This window comes from Balaenoptera acutorostrata, chromosome 11 (genome assembly GCF_949987535.1).
Source record: "Balaenoptera acutorostrata chromosome 11, mBalAcu1.1, whole genome shotgun sequence".
Lineage (NCBI taxonomy): Eukaryota > Metazoa > Chordata > Mammalia > Artiodactyla > Balaenopteridae > Balaenoptera > Balaenoptera acutorostrata.
This window is the reverse complement of record NC_080074.1, coordinates 86,229,074-86,252,347: the sequence shown is the minus strand read 5'-3', so window position 1 is coordinate 86,252,347 and position 23,274 is coordinate 86,229,074. Positions and strand designations below refer to the sequence as shown.

Sequence of the window (23,274 nt, the reverse complement as noted above, 5' to 3'; positions counted from 1 at the left end):
CCCAGATCTTAAATTCACTGACAGTCTAACCTTGGAAAAGCCATTTATCTTTTGAGGGATTAGTAATACCCATTCCCTACAGTTATTTTAAAGATTAAGATAATGCATGTGAAACTATTTGGTTAACCATAATATACCTCATATATATTAGGAAATACTAGTAAAATCGCTAAAAAAAAAAAAAAAGAAAAATTCTATGCAATATATATTTTTAAGCAACAGAATTAAAACATTGAAAGAACAGGTAGCAAAGCTACCAGAAAGTTACTATTTTGGAGGAAAATTCTCTATAGGTACCTTTTGAAAGTTAATCATTAAGTATGGTTTTTTGTTTGGGTTTTATATAAGTTTATTAGATGTATTTATTAAGTTGTGGTGAACAGTCTGATGAGTTATCCAATTTATGGCCCAAGCGGACATTAAAAAAATTCATAGTAGATAGGAAAGGAACAACTAAAGATTGGAAAGAAACCCTATGTTAGATTCAGACATGTTACAGCTACAAGGCCAGGTTTCCATGAAACTAGTGCTTTACAGTTAAGCTCCCAATGTAAGAGATTTTTGTCCTCATATTTAAGATGATTGACTAGCATCAGAGAATTGTACTATACCAATTTAGAATTGAAATAGAAGGAAGGAGACTTAGAACCCTTCATCATGAGATAGCATTACAATTTGATTTACGTTAGAAAAGGCTTATAGATGGCACTAAGATTCCTTTAGGAGGTAAAAATCTGATGCAATGTGAAGAGTAATGGCACAATGGTTCGGGTAATTATTCACTTACATTTATTCATTTGTTTATTATACACACATTCATTGGGAGATAGACTCTATTCTAGGTGTTAAGGATACAGACTTACACAACATAGCCCATGTGAAACTAGCGTGTTAGATGGTGATTAGTGCCACAGAGAAAAGAAGAGCAGAAAACAGAGTTGTGGGGAGTGCAATTTATACTAGGGTGGTTAGGGAAAGTAGAACTGGGAAGTGAATCATTTGGTTAAAAACTAGAGGTTAAAAACTAGGAGGTTCATCTGGAAGTACAGGCAGAGGAAACAGCACGTCCGAAGTCCTCAGGCTGTAGCCTGCCTGCTATTTTTGAGGGGCAGCAAGGTCAGCGTGGCTGGAGCAGAGGCAACAAGTACCACGAGGGGCTACAAAGAGCTGTAGGGACCCGGATGCCCAGGGTCTTGTACAGGCATCGTCTGAACTCTGTTTACGCTCAGTGAGATGGGAGACGCTGGACAGTTTTGAGCAGAGGAGTAACATCATCTAATTTCCGTTTTACCAAGATATCTCTGGCTGCTGAGTGTAGAATCAACGGTGGGGCAAGGGAAGAAGCGAGGAGACCAGTTAGGAGGCCCTTGTAATAATCCTGGCAAAAGCCGATGAAGGCTTAGACTGAAGCAGGGACAAAAGAAGTGGAGAAAGTGTTCAGGTCAGCAAATGCTTCATACTGTATTCAAAGGTATTTATTATATATCCAAGTAATATGGAAAATTCGCTTCTAATAGCAGAAACTCAGTGAAGTACAGAGCAAAGTCATCGGCGGAGAGTGAGGATGTCGGAGGAGGTGTTGGAAGTTCAAGGAGAGAGAAAGAATGAAATAGGCCAGGAGTTCACAAACTTTCCGTCAAGGACCTGATAGTAAATATTTTTAAGCTTGCCTGGCTAGAAGGCCTCTGTCACAACCACTCACTTCTGCCATTGTAGTGTGAAAGCAGCCATGGACAATGTGAAAACAGTGAACTCAACTGTGTGGTAGTAAAACTTTATTTACAAAACCAAGTGGTCAGCCAGATTTGGCCTGTGGGGATGGAGTGGGGCAGTTCGTATAGTTTGCAAATCCTTGCTTTAGGTAAATGGCCATGTGAATGGACTAGGATGATATGATATGATCACCAGTAAACATTGAGGTTAAAGGTTATGATTTTAATGTGTGATCTGTTGGTTTATTTGTATTTTTCTTTAACAATGTTTATGTGAAAGTGTGCTGGCACGGAGTAGGAGGCAAGCTGAAATTAAGAAAATACTAAGAAGTAGGGGGAAGCCAAGGGAATTGGAGGGATGTGGAAGAGAGAGATTGTAATCATTGACCATGGAAGAATTTAAGCTGAGTCAAGAGGGAACGGAGCTCATGGGAAGGTGGAAGGATAATGAGAACGTAGTAGGACCAATGGATTGTAGGCTCCAGTGGGGATTGAAGGTTTGTTGATGCACAAAGAAGTAACCTGGAAAGACAAGAAATGGTGGTTGAAGAGTGAGAGGCTTGCAATTAAGATAATGGAGGGATCCCAGCTGCTGGTAATGACAAGTTTGAAGGTGTGACTAGGGAGTGAGTGCTCGAGGTGAAATGGAAAATAAGAAGGGATTGCTGGGAGTATTCCTGGATGATCACGTTAAAAGGATTGTGTTATTTTTGGACAAAGTCTAAAGTTTTGTCCCTTAGTTTAAAATGGATTACAATGTCAATGATGAAAATACTACTTCCTAAAAAACATTTTGTGATTTCCTTCTACTTTTTTGGTCTGAATCTAAGAATACTATCTTATTTTACATTAGAATGCTAAGAACATTATGGATGTATATAAATCGGAAAAGAAGATTGAGGAATTGTCTAAAACTGAGAAACAGCATCAAGTAAGCACTTCTCAAATGCTGGTAAAATATTTTCTTACATCAAACTAATATTACTTTTTTTTTTTTTAATATTACTTTTTGAAGGTGTATGTGACTCATTGACACAATAACCTTTCATTGTAAATTTTGAAATTTGTACTGCTCTAGATGTCTGAGTTATATAAAAGGCAGTTTCTGTTTTTTCAATGTAGCAGCTTTACTGATATATAATACACATGCCATTAAATTCACCCACTTAAAGTATATGAGTCAGTGGTTTTTAGTATATTCAGAGTTATGCAACCATCACCAAAACCAATTTTAAAATACTTTTATCATCCAAAAAGAAATCCCTTTAGCAGTCACTTCCCATTCCGCCCCAACCCCAGACAACCACTAATCTGCTTTCTATCTCATGGATTTACCGATTCTGGACATTTCATATAAATGGAGTTGTATACATTATATGGTCTTTTGTGATTGGCTTCTTTCACTGAACATAATGTTTTCAAAGTTCATTCATATAGGAGCATATATCATTACTTCATTTCCTTTTATGGCTGAATAATATTCCATTGTATGGCTATAGCACATTTTGTTTATCCATTCATCAGTTGCTGGACATTCGGGCCGTTCCTACTTTTTTACTATTATGAGTAATGCTGCTATGAATATTTATGTACAAGTTTTTGTGTGGACATATATTTTAATTTCTCTTGAGTATATACCTAGGAGTGGAATTACTGTATCATATGATAACTCTATGTTCAACGTTTTGAGGAACTGCCAGACTTTTCCCAAAATGACTGCGCCATTTTACATTTCCACCAGCTGTGTATGAGGGTTCAAATTTCTCCACATCCTTGCCACCCCTTGTTATTATTTATATTTTTTATTATAGTGACAATTTCTAATTTAACAGTATCTGATTTTGCAAATCCCTAAGTTAGGGAAGATTTCAGCTACTGTACCTTCTTAATGCAGAAAATGAGGAGAGATGGGGGAAAAAATCTATCTTGATTTTTTAATTCAATTCTATTGCCTTAAGGAATGATATCTTACAAAAATGATTTTTATCTATATTACATCTAGAAAGTCTGTATTTTGTGTATTTTTGTTTTATCTGTAATACATTATTATCAGGAAACAGAAGACAACTGTTATTAAATTCAAGAATTTGTGTCATGCTTATTCTCATCTCTAATGGTTTATTTGAACAATATTTTTTGTTGTAGTATGTGTTTGAAATGATGATGTACTTAAATTTCATATCTATATGTGGAATTCTCAATTTTCTTAGCAGACACCCCAATTCCATGTGGGTATGTACATATACATATATTATAGCAGTTATAATTTAGGCATTAAAATTGATTTTATTCTAGGAATGACTGTTCTGGAAAACACAACTGTCATAAACTAGTGGAAAGAACCAGAAGACACGGATTCAAATCCTGTCTTCTCGACTTAAAAGCTTTGTAACCACAAGCAAGTAGTTAACCTCTCTAAATCTCAATTTTCTCATCTATTAAATGGATACGATAGTTTCTACCTCATCCACAAGCTTGTTGGAAACTCAAATGAGATGATTATGTGAAGATACCTTTAGAACTATAAAGGGATATCAAATATATATGATTATGATGATGATGATTCTACTTCTGACTATGCCGATTACTTTTCCAGGTTTTCCATTCAATCAATATACATTTTTATCAATTATATCCTATTTAGAAGCCTACGCCAACAAGCTTGCTTTTGGTTTGAATAAACTGATATATCCTTAATATTCACTTTGCTAAAAGAAATCTTGAACATTTTTAAACTGTTTTTAAAAGAGGAAGAGCCTTCTATATGTCCATATGGAGTCTGTGTTCCTGTCCTATCTAGGTTTTAAATTTCATCAAAAAATGCAGACTCTCTATGTCCTCTTATTATATGAAGTGTGAAATAGTGGGAAGAGCCCTTGGCTGGAGTTGGTGACTCAGATTCTAGTCTCCATTCTGTCACTTACTGGGTGTGACTCTGGGCAAGTCTCTGGATAGTGCTGAGCTTCGATTTCCTTCCTGGTAGAGCAAGGGCAAAGACCTTGACCTCAAGGGTTGCTGTGAGGCTAATGTGAATGTTCTTTATAAAGTGAAAAACACATGCACATTAAAGGTGCCAAAGAAACATGTCTCCCTATTGGATGATTTTGTGGCACTGTCCTTTACCAAAGCAATGTCCCAATGGCCTTTCCTAAATGTGTTTCTTTTCAGATGCAGTTACACACATATGAGAACGCTTTGCTTAATAAAGATGCAAGTTTGCAGAAGGTTGGTCCTGTCTCTTCACATGAGGGCCTGTGGGATTCACTAGCTCTCTCCAAGTCATAAAGGAAGGAGATGGTCATTTGTGTAACTTCACCCCTGTTAAAATATCTGATTCTAATATTCTGTCACAAGACATTTCTTTATTTGTAAGAACAAAAATGTTCTTCTGAGTGAAGAATACTGACTTCTCCATCTGGGATGTTTTACCGTATCCTCTGTAAATTCTTTCATGTAAGTTTGTTCCTTTATTCAACAAATACTAGTGTGCCAATTTGCCAGTCACTGGCTAGATAGTGGTGATGCAATTTTAATTCATAACAACACAAATGAGTGTGCAGTCAGTCATTTTAAGGGAAAAAGAAGAATATATCCTCAGTTATTTTCTACCTAGTTTGATTGATTGATTTGATAGATAGATATTATTCTATTTATCTTTGTATCCTTTGATTATAGCCTATCTGGTAACAAAGTTTGCCGGCTACCAAGATGCTGGTTATGGTGGCTTTAAGAGACACAGGAAAGCTACACACTAAGTTAATAGACTTCCACATTCCAAGACAGGAAAGTGAAGAAAGAGCAGTATTTCACTTCTTTTCCCTTCTCTGCAATTTATGAGGTTTCAAAGGAGTCGTTCACGGCTTGTGGGCATTGACCAGGATACTGAATATTGTACCAACTGTATCTCCTCATCGTGGGTGTTCTCGCTCCCCATGTAGTGCCATGGGGTAGTGGTGGTTGCTCACTTCCTCTGTAACTCTGGTCTTTCCACCATTTTGCACTCTTGCCCAGCACTCATAATGCACTTCTCATGCTCCAGGCAGCATGCTAGTCATGGGATAGAACTATAGGTCAGACACTGACTGTACCCTCTGGTCTTGTAGCACAAAACTACGGTTTTAACTGATATGGTTTGAACTGGATAAAATTGGATGCCTTAATAATTCATTAGTCATTCTGCAGGTAAAAAACTGCTCTTTTTCTTAAATGTACCATAGTAATATAATTCTGACTTGGACTTAGGAATTACCTTGCAGGGTATGATTCCATTGGACCAGGCAAAGACAGAACATAATTAACACCAGTCAGATACAGCTGCCTTGCTGTCGCATTCTTTTCTGCTTAGTTTTAATCACAAACACAGACTAATTCAGTTTTCCAATAACGAGATTAGTAGAAGGTCTCATCATCATTGGGCATTTACAGTTCTTCCGTGGCTCAGATTGATAGTCTAGTAAATACAATTTAGTGGACTCATACATTTATTTGCTATTAATTCTCTCTCCTACTTTTCAGAAGGATTTGAGTATAGAAGAACTTAAGTCAACCATCATAGAATACGAAAGCATTATAGAGGTATACCATAATCTCACAGCTTGCAAGGTGGGGTTATTAAATGTAAATGTGAATGTCCCACTAAAGTAACACGTGCAGCCTAATGTTGTATGTGATTCCAGAACTTACGAGGGGAGAAAAACAAACTGGCTCATGAGTTACAGCACTTGCAACAGGAACTCATCGTGTAAGTACAGAGCAACCCTTCACCAGCCTTCTGTCATGTGCCCCCGCCCTACATTCTTCACCTACTGAGCTATGTGCAGTTCTTTGAATGTGCCACGTTCTTTTCTGCTGTACCTTGTGATATTTTCTCTGCTTTTCTCCTAAGAGGACGAATTCCTTCACAAGTTTTCCATCACCCTGCCTTACCCTTCCTTGCTTTTCTCATACCTTGAGATTAAGAAATCCTTCTGGGTTCGTGCATGGCACGTTGTTCTTACCTCTTTCCTAACACCCACTACCTTATATTATAATCGTTTGTTTCTAATTATGTGTCACATGCTAGTCCAGGAGTCCATAGGTAACAAAAATGAGTACAGTCAGTGGGGTAAGTGCACATACTTACATTAGGGAAGTGACGATGAGGAAAGTGCATTATCCAGGTAAAGATGGGGGGTTACTCTGCTTAGCTCCAGATAATTGTTACATCAAGAATATATGGACCCAGTGTGGCCACATGTTCCCATTTTTTAAAGAAAAGCCAGAACTCTAGATTTTTAGTGAAAACTTTAACAATTTTAACTATTGGCTCCAATTCTTAAAAAAAAGAAAATATAGCTTACCTGTTTGCAACCACCTGGAGTCACTAGTGTGTGCAGCTCCTGGAGGGCAGGGACGACCTATTTTTATTTATTTATTTATTTATTTATTTATTATTTATTTACTTACTTACTTACTTATGGCTGTGTTGGGTCTTCGTTGCTGCATGCAGGCTTTCTCTAGCTGCGGCGAGCGGGGGCTACTCTTTGTTGTGGTGCGCGGGCTTTTCACTGTGGTGGCTTCTCTTGTTGTGGAGCACGGGCTCCAGGTGTGCAGGCTTCAGTAGTTGTGACACGTGGGCTCAGTAGTTGTGGCTTGCGGGCTCTAGAACACAGGCTCAGTAGTTGTGGCGCACGGACTTAGTTGCTCTGCGCATGTGAGATCTTCCCAGACCAGGGCTCAAACCCGTGTCTCCTGCATTGGCAGGCAGATTCTTATCCACTGCACCACCAGGGAAGTCCCAGGGACTACCTCTTATTCCCCTCTGTATTCTTAGGTACCTTATACAATCCTTGGCACACATGGGTGCTTACTGATTGTTTGGTGATAAATAAACCTTATTCTGGTGACTTAAAACATAATATTGGAGGCATACCTAACCAGATGACTCCTGTTTTTTTTTTTCCCCCCCCCAAGGAATGGAATCCAGTTGAATGTCAGTGGAGAGCATAAGAGTGTCAACTCTGAAGGAGAAAAATCTCTACATTGTGAACTCATTCTTGCTCAGTCTGCAGAGGTAGGTAATTATCATCAAGTGGAAGGCTTTAAAAAATAATCACCACATGGGATAGCTTGCTATTAAGTGAAGTTCTGTAGCTTGCTGAAAAGCACTCATGATATTTTGAGGGAATCTGTTGATAGTTTATAGAACCTAAGTCTAAAGTCTCTTAGCCTGGAAGCACAGATCTTTTTCAAGTTATGGCTGAAAACTATAGTGAGACTCCAGCATGGGGTTGTGGAAATGTGTGTTCAGTGAATCTGGACTTTAGAAATCTTTATATTCTTTATATTTTTCAGGACAAACTACCTACAGTGATCCCCAGCCTGGGGTCTGAAAGATAGCGGTAGAGATCCATGAACTATTTTTAGTATTTCTCCAAACCCCCAAAGTAAATGTATCTACCAAAAATAAAGATGCTCAGAAACAAGATGAAATTTCTTTGCTTTAGGATGTAATTGTACCAACCCAAATTAATGACACTGATAATTATGTTCTGAACATAAATTAGCATTTTTATATGTTTTGGGTTAATTTTAAAATGGCAAAATGAATTATTGCTTTAAAATCTCCAGTTTGTTTGTAGACCCTTTTTTTTACAATAGGGGAGGAAACAGTCGAAAGCTTTCTTGTGGATGAAATGTTGGGACCCACCTCCCTACTATATTTTTACTCCTTTGTACTTTCCAGTTTTGTGCTTGTTGTGTTAGGAAATGTTTTATTAGCAAATTGCTTTTTTTCGCTACTTTGATGGTCTTTCCATGTTGGGTAGATGATGGATATGCCCAGAATGTCCTCCTGTTGACAGCTGTGATATGACCTTGAAAGGAGAGAATGTCCTTGGGGCAAATGCTGTTTGAATTTCTCCTGCCAAGGATGCAGGGCAGCATATGCTGCCTTCACCTAAGGCCGTCTCAGGCAGCCTTGAACATTCTGCTGAGGGCTGTGATTTCCTGACATTCTGTTTCAAATACTCATCATTTTTACTGTGTTTTTGATACCAAGCCAAACTGCCAGGCTGAATGAAGTGGTGGCAAATCTGCCATGGCAATGTGTTTTTATCCCCAGTCCTCCGAGATAATAATGATGCCAAGATGCCAGCCTATAAAGCTTTATAGTTCTGAACAGGGGTTAAACAGCTGGCAATGTTTTGGCTCTGAAGTTTATCCCACTAATGGATTAGGAAGTCTTTGCCTTCTAACTGGAATCTGGAATAAGAGCCCTATGACCTTCTTCCAACAGATAGCAAGAAGAAAGTTAAATTTGTTGTCATATATCTAAAATATGACAGGACATAGAGGCTTTGAGAGACATATAAGAAATTTGCTTTGTGAAATATCATCTGAGAGTATCTTCTATGAGTGGAGGACAGACAAAAGAAACCAGTCTGTTTTCAATGGGATTTATTGAATGCCCCCCAGCAGTTTTTTTTTTCTGTGAATTTCTTTCCCTTCCCCTCTTTTCATAAAATTAGAGCCATAAAATATCACCTACATGTAAATGTTATCTATTGGATACATGAATTTTCCTTAAGAATGAGTAAATGTTAAGTTAAAGCCATCTACGAGAGAAAATGAAAACAATTTTGGGGGGATATTAGGAGGATTTCATAAGACTATTTAGAACTATTTGATGGGGATAATTACATTGACCCATCGGCATCATTTTCATAAAATAAAAATATTGAATGTTCTTTATTAAGATGACAGAGTTGTGGACATTTTGGTAATTGTTTCAGAACAATGAAACCAAGTGGCAGTGCAATTTAATCAGCTTGTCATCTCTGGACACAATGATGGACCAAGAAATGCTACTGTTACTGAGAGAACTTGAACAAAAGGGAGTGGAGTTCACAGCTATGCTTCAGAAGCTGGTATTGTATAACATCTGCATATCGTGCTGTTTCACTGGCCAGGAACGTCTGCAGATAATTGACCTACAGTCTGTTTGCTGAGCACAAGCATATCTGTGTGTTGGGACCCAAATTTATCCTACTATGAAATGAGAAGATTTTTCTCAAACCTTCCTGATGTGGATCTTCTCGTTCTGGGTCAATCAGGACTAACAAGTTGACCATTAGATACGGATTGCTTAAGCTTATTTTTCCTACAGGTGAATCTTTAGTATCAAAGGGCTGAAGATGCAGTATCTTTTGAACAGTTTCCTTCTAGCTAATGGCTAGTACCTCTTTCTCCATTCTGATTTTTGACTGGAAACTCTAGATGGTCAGAAAAAACAGAGAACAACACTTTCATGTTAGTATTTCCAGTCCCTTTCACAGTACCTAGCATATTGTAGGTAGTATTTAGTTGGATGAATGAAAAAAATCCATGAAAATGCTTGTTTCCTTCTATTTGAGAGGGGAATGAAAATGGGTAGGTTTTATCCTGGAAAACAGTTCTATCTGATATATTCAGCATGTATAGGGCACCTGACGAGAGTTAGCATCTACACATGGCAACATCCTGGGATAAAGGAAAGTCACTGGGTGGCCTTAGATGACAAGAAACTCTCTCTGGTGGCTTCCTAAATTACCTGTATAAAACCTTGTCTAAATTACTTCTTCTTATATAATTGCATATGGCTTTCACTGAATTCCTAGTTGAAGATGTGGAACTCTTTTTCAGCATGAAGATGTTTCTGAAGTTGAAACACTCATTGATAGTTCTCTACAGTGGGTAACTAATCCAGAAATTACTGTGAAAGAAAAGTGGGAGAACAAGCTTACTGTAAGTGTTCTATATTTTGTGATTTTCCTGGTTTTTCTTCTACTTTCTTAACCCAGGTAATGCTTATTATACACAGTATCATTTCTAAGACTTTACTGTGGTGTTCTGCCATCTCATTCTGGCGATGTGTGTGGAGTGTGTGTCTGGGGATGTGCATGAGTGTGCATATATGGGTGAGAGTAAGAGTGTGATGGTTACGATAAGTGTGTGTGAGTGTGAGGGTGACAAACGAAAAGAGAGAGTGAGTGTGAGGATATGGGATATGCCTTGGAGAGACAAAGAGTAAATCAGATGATTTAATTAAAAGTGTATTTTTTTTGAATCCTTGTGAGAACTGGCTGGTCTAAGCTTGAATTTTTCCTATCAAAATTCTCTAACTTCGATAGAATGATTATTGTGCAAAAGAATCTTATTCCTGAGACTCTGACAGTTTTATTATACCAGAAATTAGCAGAATATCAAAAATAGAAACTTCTTAGGTAGCTAGTCCCAGTTTTGTTAGAGAGGAAGCATATAAAAAGAAATCTCTTTAATTTATCCATCACTTATTATCTCTGCTTCTTGACTGCCAGACGACTTCCTAACATCTCTCAGCCCCCTGAGTTAAGCTAAAGCATGAAGTAAACTCTGAAAACTCTGGAATATTAATTTCAGCCCTTGCCAAACTTACCTTTTTTTTTTTTTTTTTTTTTTTTAATATTTTTTTTTAAATTTTTTTTATTGATTAATTGATTGATTGATTGATTGCTATGTTGGGTCTTCGTTTCTGTGCTAGGGCTTTCTCTAGTTGTGGCAAGTGGGGGCCACTCTTCATCATGGTGCGCGGGCCTCTCACCATCGCGGCCCCTCTTGTTGCGGAGCGCAGGCTCCAGACACGCAGGCTCAGTAATTGTGGCTCACGGGCCCAGCCGCTCTGCGGCATGTGGGATCTTCCCAGACCAGGGCTCGAACCCGTGTCCCCTGCATTAGCAGGCAGATTCTCAACCACTGCGCCACCAGGGAAGCCCCAAACTTACCTTTTTAAAAAGGTTTTTAATATGTGTTTGAATATGGTAATCAACAAATACTGATTTTATTGCATTTCCTAGTCCCATTATATTCTAAAGCAATTGTGATTATTGATGAAATGGTCACGTATCTTAAGAAAAAGAAAGCAAAGCTCAATTTTAGGCACACTATGGGTACCTAATATGTACTTGTTAAATTGAGATAATCAACCCACAGGATAATCAATCTGTAGGCAACTGCGAATTGGTATCTGTTCAATTAGAATTTTAGAGTCCAGTAACAGTGAATGCTATTGAGGTGGGAATGGCCACAGCATGTTGTATTGCCTGTTATTTCTTTATATTTAACATTGGAACAGTGGAGTTTGTTTTGTGACTCTTCTTATAGGAATTCAAATATATCAAGGAAGAGAAGCTAAATCTTTGTATATTAATGCTGAACAGCTTGAGAAACCACAAAGAATCCCTTGATAAAGAGTTTGCCAAATTGATAGAGATGTTGAAGAGATTCAGGCTGGAATATTTTTATTTCAGAAAAGAATTTCTTCCCAGGTGATGATCCCTTATATATAAGAAACCCATGCTTTATATACATAACATGTTTGTAATTGTGCCATGGCATTCAGTTTACCTTTTTCAGGTTGTATACCTTGATTTCAGATGACACTTTTTCAGGGAAGACATTTTGTCTGACAATTTTGAATTGTGAAAGAGTATGAAATTGGCTTATATATTCAAAATAGCAAGTAGTAAACTTGAAATCTATGGAAATCCATATATTGAGTTATTTTTCCCTAGAGAAGGAGTTTGGAATCAGAATATAGAATTCTTTTAACCAGAAGGGGCCTTAGAGATTATTTAGTAAAACCTCATAATTTTATAGAGGACTGGGGCAAAAGGATGTAAAGTGAATTGATCAAGACCTGAGAGTTATTAATGGAAAATCTATGAGTAGCTCTGTTAATGGAAGGACTTGATGCTGGGACTGTTGACTCCTATCCCATTGGGCTTTATGTTCCATCTCAGGGTACAATGCATTACACTGGGCCCTAGTCAATTAAATTTCAAGTAAAAGAAGTCATAGGGAATAGAAGACTCTAAATGTAAAGTGACTTAAAATCTTATCCTTCCTCTCACCTTAATTCTTTTTTTTTTTAAGTACCTGTGTTTTATGTATGTGTGTATGTGTGTATGTATGTATGTATGTATGTATTTATGGCTGCACTGCACGGCTTGTGGGATCTTAGTTCCCCGACCAGGGATTGAACCCTCGCCCTCAGTGAAAGCACAGAGTCCTAACCACTGGACTACCAGGGAATTCCCCTTAATTATTATGTTTTCTGGGGAAAACTCTTGAAATTTGTACACTATGTAAACCACATACTAAACAAGGACAGTGGTTAGATCTTTTGTTAACCACTATTTATATAGCTGCTAATGCCTTACTTAGCATTCCCTTAAGAAATGCTTTTTGACTGAATGAATGAATGAATGAATATGGGTGTATTTTGAATTTGAATAAAGTAAAAGAAAAAAATATACTTAGAGACCAAGATTGCTGAAAGAAAATAGCAAGAAGAAACTATTTTATTCCCCCCAAATAAGGAAACTAGGTATCAGAGAGAGTTTAATACCAGAAGGAACTCTCAAGAAGATGATCTTCTTCTTTTTTTTTTTTTTTAAAAATCTATTTATTTATTTATTTATGGCTGTGTTGGGTCTTCGCTTCTGTGCGAGGGCTTTCTCTAGTTGTGGCAAGTGGGGGCCACTCTTCATCACGGTGCGCGGGCCTCTCACTATCGCGGCCTCTCTTGTTGCGGAGCACAGGCTCCAGACGCGCAGGCTCAGTAATTGTGGCTCACGGGCCTAGTTGCTCCGCGGCATGTGGGATCTTCCCAGACCAGGGCTCGAACCCGTGTGCCCTGCATTGGCAGGCAGATTCTCAACCACTGCGCCACCAGGGAAGCCCGATGATCTTCTTCTTTCCCTAAGAAACTGGGAGCCCAGACTTCCCCATAGTGGTCAAGGCGTGGGTTAAGTAGATATGCAGCTTCCTTACGCAGATACCATCTCCACAAAAGGGAGCATTGAAATCCTTCTGTTTAGCAACAAAGAACTATTTGGAGAGAGGCCTGCACTAGAGTCATCTAGGAGTAAGTGAATCTTCTGTATTATCCTATTAGACACACGAACGGCCCAGTTAAATAATAGTAGGTACGATTTGTTGAGAGCTCATTGTGTTGCATGTAGTGCTAAGAATTTGACACACATTTATCTCCAGAGAGGTCACCCTGGTGGGGTTAAGTGACAGCTGGGATCAGGCCTAGATATGGTCTACTTCAAAACCTATATTCTTTCAACTCTTAATCCCTCCCTTCTACTTGTTAGAATCTAATGTAATATTTATAGGGCAAAATAATACTCATCAATGGAAGGATGGCTTAGCCCCTGCCTTCTAAACATAATTTAAACGACACAAAGCCATATAGAGGCTACACACAAAATGATTTGGCTATAGGTGTTAACTCTGAATAAGAACATGAGTGAAGTATTTTGTGGCAGTGAGAGGGAATTCTATATTTAGATGAAGTAGGAAATATTTATTAAAAGTAAACTTTCAGGAGTTAGCTGTTTGCTGAGGAGAAAGCTTCCATTTTGGTGCAAGAGAAACAGACTCCAGTGCTGAGGAATGGAAAGAATTGAGTGAGGCAACGAGAGGCAGTGAAAGAAAAAAAAAAAAGGTTTTTGGAGGGCTTGGTGAGAAAAACATGTCATCATTTGTACATGCTTTTGTACATCCAAGTGCCCCCTCTTTGCCAGACAATTTTCCCCCCTAAATGCTAGGGAATTATAGAAAATAGGACAGAAATCTCTACCTTCACGAAACTAACATCTATTAAGGGACACAGATAATGAACGAACATATAATTATATAATATAATCCCAGGGAGTAGTAAGTGATATGAAGAAAATTAAAGCAGGATAAGAAGACCAAGAATGACCAGGACCCAGTTTTAGAAAGAATGGTCAGGAAGGGCCTGTCCGAGGAATGATGAATTGAGTAGATAAATGAAGTGAGAGAGTGAGCTATGCGATGATCTGGGGAGTGTTCTAGGCAGAGGAAATAGCTAGTGCACAGGCCCTGGGGTTGTAATGAGCTTGGTATGTTTGAGGAGCAGCGGGAGGCCGGCGTGACAGGGGTGGAATGAGTGCTGGGCAGTGGTAGGAGATGAGGTCAGAGGGATAGGCAGGGGTCAGGTCCACAGCCTTGAAGTTCATGTTTAGGAATTGGGGTTTTATTCTGAGTAGATGGGAAGCGATTGGAGGATTTCAAGCAGGGAAGTAATATAACTTGTGTTTTGAAAAATCATTCTGGCTGCCATGTAGAGAATTGTCTATCGAGGGCAAGAGTGAAAGCAGTGAGACCCGTGAGAAGAGGTTTTTTTCAATAACAGACCACCAATTAGAGATCCTGAAATCAATTTACTGGATGATGACCCACTTAAAAAAATAAATATAAAAATATCAGAATACATTGTATATCGTAAGAGTAAGTAATATATCATAAAATTTTTGTTTCAGCTAGGTATGTGTGTGTGTGCTTAAAATATAAACTTAAAATATATATATAAAATATATAAAATATATATATATAGTTTATATAAAATATAAACTTAAAATATAAAATATAAATATAAAGTTAAAATATAAACTATTTACTGAGTCATGGTCAAGAAAGCCCCTGAGATAGGTGCTATTGTAATAGTCCAGGTGAGGAGTATAATGTGAGCCAGGGTGATAGTTATGAAGGTGATACGAAATGGTTGGATTCAAACTATATTTTGAGGATAGATCAGATCTGACTTACTAGTGAATTAGATGTGGGAATGAAAGAAAGAGAATCATCCATGACTTAGGTGGTTTTGGTCTGAAAACTAGGTAAATGGGGTGCTAGATGGCAAAGTCCGGGGGAGACTCAGACTTGGCAGGAGTGAAAAAAATCAAGATTTAGCTTTAGGACATGTTAGCAAGGAGAGTTGTTGAATTTAAACACACACGCACACCCAAAGCTAAAACTACTATGCCTCTCAACGTGATAATGAAAATCTCTATAGAAGAAAAATCTTTGAAGTTTCAACATTTGTTGAATATCTTTAATAAATGGTACTATCTAATTTTTTCAAGCTTTTTCTAAGGCTGCTGTGCTTCATAAAGTAAATAAATGTTATTGTCTTATAGGTACAAATACATATAAGTGATTAAAAGCTTTAGTATTATTAAATATGGGTTTCTGTTGGTCCTTACAGTCCTTTTGCTTTCCCTTGAAAGATAATGGACACTCCTGGTAGCTTAGACTATTCCCGGAAAAGATAAAAGTAGATAAAATTGATGTCTTAAAAAACAGAGGAGGTGATGTCGGCAAGAAGGTGGAATAGGAAGCACTGGACCCTCCTTCTCCCAATGGATACACTGACTCAACAGTAATACATGAGCAAATTCCTTTTGTGAGAAACCCAGAAACTAATACTTAAGAGGCTCCTTCACCTTGGGTAACCATAATGGGTAACCAGCCACATCAATGATGGTAGGAAAATTCTAGATACCCTTGCACCATAATTCCTGCTCCTGGCACAGTGTTATATGATCAGAAGGAACCCCCCAGCTCCTAGCTTTTTCCTGAATAGGGAAAGAGTTGGACTATTGTGCCCAACATTCCAACTTTGCTGAGGACTGCCCAAAATACCAGCTTCTGTCTCACCTGTCTCAGAATGAAGACAGAACTGGGTGTACTATAGACATCTGGGGGACACTGAGAACAAAGACAGTGGTTTGAATTAGCACACAAGCACTCATCATAGTCCCTCCCCCTAGCTCAGCACAGAGTAAGCAGATGAAAAATTCCAGATCACAGCTTCTCCCTAGGGAAGGAAAGAATTGGATCACACATCCAACATTCCAGCTATTCTGGGGGGTTCCTAAGAGACTGGCTTCTGTCACACCCATCTTAGAGTGATGATGGGACCCTTATACCCTGGATGCCTAGGTTCCAGTAAGAACAAAAATAGTGGGTTGAACCAACAAAAAGATTTGAGAGGCTCCTAGAATCTCTGCTCAAAGTGACTGGTAAGGATTTTTTCCTGTATAAGGCCAGTCTGCTAATACTGGGAGAGGTGGATCTTTTTTCTTATGTGAAGATACCAATACAAAGAGTCAAGAAAAATGAAGACACAGGAAAATATGTCTCAAACAAAGGAACAAAATAAATCTCCAAAAACCGTACCTAATAAGACAGAGATAAATGATTTACCCCACAGAGAATTCAGAATAGCTGTCATAAAGTTGTTCAGTGAGATCGGGAGAACAATGCGTGAACAAAGTGAGACTGTCAACAAAGACAAAAAGTACCAAACAGAAATCTTGGAGCAGAAGAATCCTGAAAATTTTGCCAGAAGAGTTTAATAGCAGATGCAGAAGAAAAGGTCAGTGAACTTGCAGAGAGGTCATTAAACATTATCCAGTCAGAGGAGTAAAAAAAAAAAAAAAAAAGAGAGAGAGAATGATAAAGAGTGAAGAAAACTTAAGGGACTTAAGGGATATTATCAAGTAGACCAATATATGTATTATGGGAGTCCCAGAAGGAGAAGAGAGAAAGGGACAGAAAGGTTATTCAAAGAAATAATGGCTGAGAACTTCCAAAATCTGGGGAAGGACACCCAGGCCCAGGAGGCCTAATAGATCTCAAATAAGATGAACCCAAAGAAATCCACACTGAGACACATTATAATCAAATTGTCAAAAGTCAAAGAGAGAATTTTGAAAGCAGCAAGAGAAGAGTTTTGTCAGGTACAGGGGAGCTCTCATGACTATCAGTGGATTTCTCAGCAGACACCTTGCAGGCCAGAAGGGAGTGGGATGATATATTTGAAGTACTGAAAGTAAAGAACTACCAACCAAGAGCACCATACCCAGCAAAACTGTCCCTCAAAAATGAAGGTGATATAAAGACTTTGCCATACAAACAAAAGCTGAGGGAGTTCATTACCACTAGGCCTGCCTTACAAGAAATGCTAAAAGGAGTTCTTCAAGTTGAAACAAAAAGACCTTAAACAGCAATATGAGAGCATATTAAAGTATAAAATTCACTGGTAAAGGTAGATATATAGGCAAACACAGTAAATCACTTTTAATTCTAGGATAAAAGTTTTAAAAATATTATAAACAAAAGTATAAAAATTTGTTAATGGTATACTATATAAAAAGATATAAATTGTGACATCAAACAAAATGGGGGGGCAGGGAGGTAAAAGTGAGGTTTTTTGTATGTGATTGAAGTTAAGTTGTTATCAGCTTAAAATAGATTACTATAACTATAAGATGTTTTATGTATGCCTCATGGTAACCATAAAGAAAATACCTATAAAAGATACACAAAAGAAAAAGAAAGGAGTCAAAACATATCAATATTTAAAAAATCAATGAAACACAAAGGAAGACAGGAAAAGAGGAACAAAGGAACTACAAGACAGAAAACAATTAACCAAATGGCAATGGTAAGTCCCTCCCTATCAATAATTACTTTAAATGTAGATAGATCAAACTCCCAAATCAAAAGACATAGAGTGGATTGAATGGATTAAAAAACAAGACCCAACTATATTCTGTCTGAGACTCATTTTTTGAAAAAATTTTTATTTTATATTGGAGTATGGTTGATTTAAAATGTTGTGTTAGTTTCATGTGTATAGCAAAGTGATTCAGTTAAACATATACATATATCCATTCTTTTTCAGATTCTTTTCCCATTTAGGTTATTACAGAATATTGAGTAGAGTTCCCTGTGCTATACAGTAGGTCTTTGTTGATTATCTATTTTATATATAGTAGTGTATATATGTTAATTCCAAACTCCTAATTTATGCCTTCCCCCCACCTTTCCCTTTGGGTAACCATAAGTTTGTTTTCGAAGTCTGTGAGTCTGTTGCTGTTTTGTAAATAAGTTCGTTTGTGACATTTTTTTAGATTCCACATATAAGTGATATCATATGATATTTGTCTTTCTCTGTCTGACTTACTTCACTTAGTATGATAATCTCTAGGTCCATCCATGTTGCTGCAAATGGCATTATTTCATTCATTTTAATGGCTGAGTAATATTCCATTGTATATGTGTACCACATCTTCTTTATCCATTCATCCATTGATGGACATTTAGGTTGCTTCCATGTCTTGGCTATTGTAAATAGTGTTGCAATGAACATTGGGGGGCCTGTATCTTTTCGAATTATGGTTTTCTCCAGATATATGCCCAGGAGTGGGATTGTTGGATCAAATGGTAGCTCTATTTTAGTTTTTTAAGGCATCTCCTTACTGTTCTAAGAGACTCAGTTTAGATTTAAGAACACATATTGGCTGAAAGTGAAAAGGTGGGAAAAGGTATTATGTGCAAATGCTAATCAAAAGAGAATAGGGATGACTATACTTATGTCCAAAAAATAGACTAAGTCAAAATCTGTCACAAGAGACAAAGAATATTATAAAACAATGAGTCAATTCACCAGGAAGATACAATTATAAATATAATTGCACCCAATATCAGAGCACCTAAATATATAAAGCAAACATTGGCAGAATTAAAGGGAGAAATAGATAGCAATATAATGTCATTGTAGGAGACTTCAATACCCCACTTTCAATAAGGGAAAGAACATTGAGACAGAAGATCAATAAGGAAACAGCACACTTGAACAAACTGTAGATACAGTGGACCTAACAGACATATATAAAGCATTCCACCAAATAGCTACAGAATATATTGATACATTCTCAGGTGCACCTGGAACATTCTCCAGGATAGATCACATATTGGGTCACAAAACAAGGCTTAACAAATTTAAGAAGACTAAAATCATACTCAGTATTTTTTTCCAACCACAATAGACTAGAACTAGAAATCAGTAGCAGAAGGAAAACTGGAAAATTCACAAATATATGTAGAAATTAAACAACATACTGCTGAACAACCACAAAAAAGAAATTAAAAGGGAGATTAGAGACTATCTTGAGACAAAAAATGGGGACAACATATCAAAACTTAAGGCTTGCAGCAAAAGCAGTACTAAGAGGGGTGTTAGTAGTGATAAATACCTACATTAAAAAAAGAAAGATCTTGGGAGTTCCCTGGTGACCTAGTGGTTAGGATTCTGGGCGTTCACTGCCATGGCCCAGGTTCAATCTCTGGTTGGGGAACTGAGGTCTTGCAAGCTGCACAGCACAGCCAAAAAAAAAAAAAAAAAGAAGAAGAAGAAGAAGAAGAAAGATCTCAAAAAACCTAACTTTACACCTCAAGGAACTATAAAAAAAAAAAGAAAAAACGAAGTCCAAAGTAAGCACAAGGAAGGAAGTAATAAAGATTAGAGCAGAAATAAACAGATAATATAAAAACATTTTTTAAAAAAATCAATGAAACTTGATTTGTTTGTTTTTGAAAAGATAAACATAATTGAAAATCTTTTGCTAGGCTAAGGAAAAGAGAAAACTCAAATGAGAAATGAAAGAAGAGACATTAAAATTGACGCCACCAGGGGGAAAATGAGACATAAGAGACTGCTGTGAGCAATTATACAGCAATAAATTGGAAAACCTTGAAGAAATGGATAAATTCCTAGAAGCATACAACCTATCAGACTGAACCAGGAAGAAACATAAAATGCGAACAGACTAGTAACTAGTAAAGAGATTGAAGCAGTATTCAAAAAACTCCCAACCAATAAAAAGCCAGGACCAGATGACTTTACTGGTGAATCACCAAACATTAAAAGAAAATTAATGTCAGTCCTTCTGAAACAGTTTCAAAAAATTGAAGATGAGGGATCACTTCCTGGTTCATTTTATGAGGGCAGCATTATTCTGACACCAAAACCAAAGACATTACAAGAAAACTATTCATCCTTGATGAATATAGATACAAAATCCTCAACAAAATACTAGTAAACCATTTTAAACAGCCCATTAAAAAGTTGATACTCCATGACAAAGTGAGATTTATCCCTGGGATGCAAGATGGTTCAACATATGCAAATCAATTAATATGATACACCACATTAACAAAATGATGGATAAATAGCACATTATCATCTAAATTGATGCAGAAAAGCTTTTGATAAGATTCAACACCTTTCATGATAAAAATATTCAAAAAACTAGAAATAGAAGGAAACTACCTCAACATAATAAAGGTCGTATGTGAAAAGCCCACAGCTAACATCATACTCAATGGTGAAAGACTGAAAGCTTTTGCTCTAAGACCAGAAACAGCTCAAGCATGTTCGCTCTCACCACTTCTATGCAACATAGTACTGAAAGTACTAGACTGAGCAATTAGGCAAGAAAAAGAAATAAAAGCCATCCACATTGGAAAGGAAGTAGTAAAATCATCTCTGTTTGGAGATTACATGATCTGTATATAGAAAGACTCCACAAAAAGCAGTTAGAACTCATAAACAAATTCAGCAAAGTGGCAACATACAAAATCAACATACAAAAATCAGTTGCATTTCTATACACTAATAATAAACTCTCTGAAAAGGAAACTGAGAAAACAATCCTATTTAAAATAGTATCCAAAGAATAAAATAAGAATAAACTTTAAGGAGATAATGACTTGCATACTTAAAACTATAAAACAACACTGAAATAAATTAAAGAAGATGCAAATTAATGGAAAGACATCTTGTGTTTATGGATTGGAAGACTTAATGTTGTTAAGATATCCGTACTACCCAAAACAATCTACAGATTCAATGCAATCTCTACCAAAATTCAAATGACATTTTTTTTACAGTAATAGAAAAGAACAATCCTAATATTCATGTGGAACTACAAAGGACCAAAACAATCTTGAGAAAGAAGAACAAAGCTGGAGGTATCACACGTTTTGATTTCAAAATATATTACAAAGCTACAGACCAATGGAATAGAATAGAGTGTCCAGAAATAAACCCTCACATGTATGGTCAACTGATCTTCAAGTAGGGTGCCAAGAATACACAATGGGGAGTGGATAGTCTTTTCAACAAATGATACTGGGAAAACTGGATATCCACATGCAAAAGAATAAAGATGAACCCTATCATACACCATATACAAAAATCAACTCAAAATGGATTGAAGACTAAAACATAAGGCTTAAAACTGTAAAACTCCTAGAAGAAAACTTAGGGGAAAAGCTTCATGACATTGGTCTTGGCAATACTTTCTTGGATATGAAACCAAAGGCACAAGCAACAGAAGAAAAAGTATGCACGTAGGTCTACATCAGACTAAAAAGCACACAGCAAAAGATTTAACAGAGTGAAAAGGTAACCTATTGAATGGGGGAAAATATTTGCAAACCATATATCTGAAAAGAGGTTAATATTCAAAATATAGAAGGAGCTTCTACAACTCAATAAAAAATACCCAATTTACAAATGGGCAAAAGAATTGAATAGACATTTTTCCGAAGAAGATATAAAATTGGCCAACAAGTACATGAAAAGATGTTCCACATCACTAGTCGTCAGGGAAATGCAAATAAAACCCACAATGAGTCATTCACAATGATGAATGAATCACACCTGTTAGGAAGGCTATTATAAAAAAAAAAAAAAACCCCAAAAGATACCAAGTGTTGGCAAGGGTGTAGAGAAATTGAAACCCTGTTGGTAGGAATGTAAAATGGTGCAACTGCTGGTAGGAATGTAAAATGGTGCAACTGCTATGGAAAACAGTTTGGAGGTTCTCAAAAAATTAAAAATAGAACTACCATATGATCCAACAATCCCACTTCTGGGTATATATCCAAAAGAATTCAAAGTAAAATCTCGAAAAGATATTTGCACACTCATGTTCATTGCAGCATTAGTCATAATAGCCAAGATGTGGAAACAATCTAAATGTTCATTAAGGATGAATAAATAAAGAAAATATGGTATATACATACAATGAAATATTATTCAGCTTTTTTTTAATAAAAATTTTTGAAAGCTTTTCGAAAAAGAAGGAAATTTTGCCACATGTGACAACGTGGATGAATCTTGAGGATATTATGATAAGTGAAATAAACCAGTCAGAGAAGGACAAATACTGCATGATTCCGATTGCATGAGGTATCTAAAATAGTCAAACTTACAGAAGCAGGGAGTAGAATGGTGGTTTCCAGGGGCTTGGGAAGGGGAAATGGATGGTTGTAATTCAGCGGGTATAAAGTTTCAGTTACACAAGATGAATAAGTTCTAGAGATCTGCTGTTCAACATTGCGCCTGTAGTTAACAGTACTGTATTGTGCACTTTAAAGTGTTAAGAGGGTAGATCTCATGTTAAATGTTCTTAACCACAATTTAAAAAAAAAAAAGAAAAAACTGACTACATGCTGTTGAACAATGCTCAGTAGAATGTGTGTTTAGGTTGTTAGGTTGTTTTTATTTTTGGTTAGGGTTTTGTTTGTTGGCTTACCATAGTGGTAAAGCATTCTCTGAAACCATCCTTGTCTCTCATATGGTCCTTCTTGTAATCAGGGCTGGATTTATGTCAATGTACAATGGGATTCTGACTATGTATTAACATTTGAGAAGCATGCACAAGGCCTAAACCTGACAATGTCTTCCTCACTGCTTTGAAACTCCCAAAGGTTCTCATTCATTTGAGCTAAGGTCCTTATTCAGGTCAAGTTGTTTCCAGATAGTCATTGATATATTGATACATAGCACGGTTTAAATAATCTCATCAGCTAACAGATGCATTTTTATATATTT

General features: G+C 36.9%; 1 protein-coding gene across 1 annotated transcript in view; it reads left to right on the top strand.

Annotated features, from left to right (window-relative positions):
* Positions 1–23,274, top strand: part of IRAG2 (inositol 1,4,5-triphosphate receptor associated 2) — a 92,350-nt gene that overhangs the window by 19,568 nt on the left and 49,508 nt on the right. The window contains exons 9-16 of the mRNA XM_057556491.1: positions 2,566–2,643; positions 4,881–4,937; positions 6,228–6,287; positions 6,389–6,453; positions 7,665–7,764; positions 9,485–9,619; positions 10,374–10,475; positions 11,871–12,034. Of these exons, the coding sequence (XP_057412474.1) occupies positions 2,566–2,643; positions 4,881–4,937; positions 6,228–6,287; positions 6,389–6,453; positions 7,665–7,764; positions 9,485–9,619; positions 10,374–10,475; positions 11,871–12,034 (761 nt within the window). The remainder of the gene's footprint in view (positions 1–2,565; positions 2,644–4,880; positions 4,938–6,227; positions 6,288–6,388; positions 6,454–7,664; positions 7,765–9,484; positions 9,620–10,373; positions 10,476–11,870; positions 12,035–23,274) is intronic.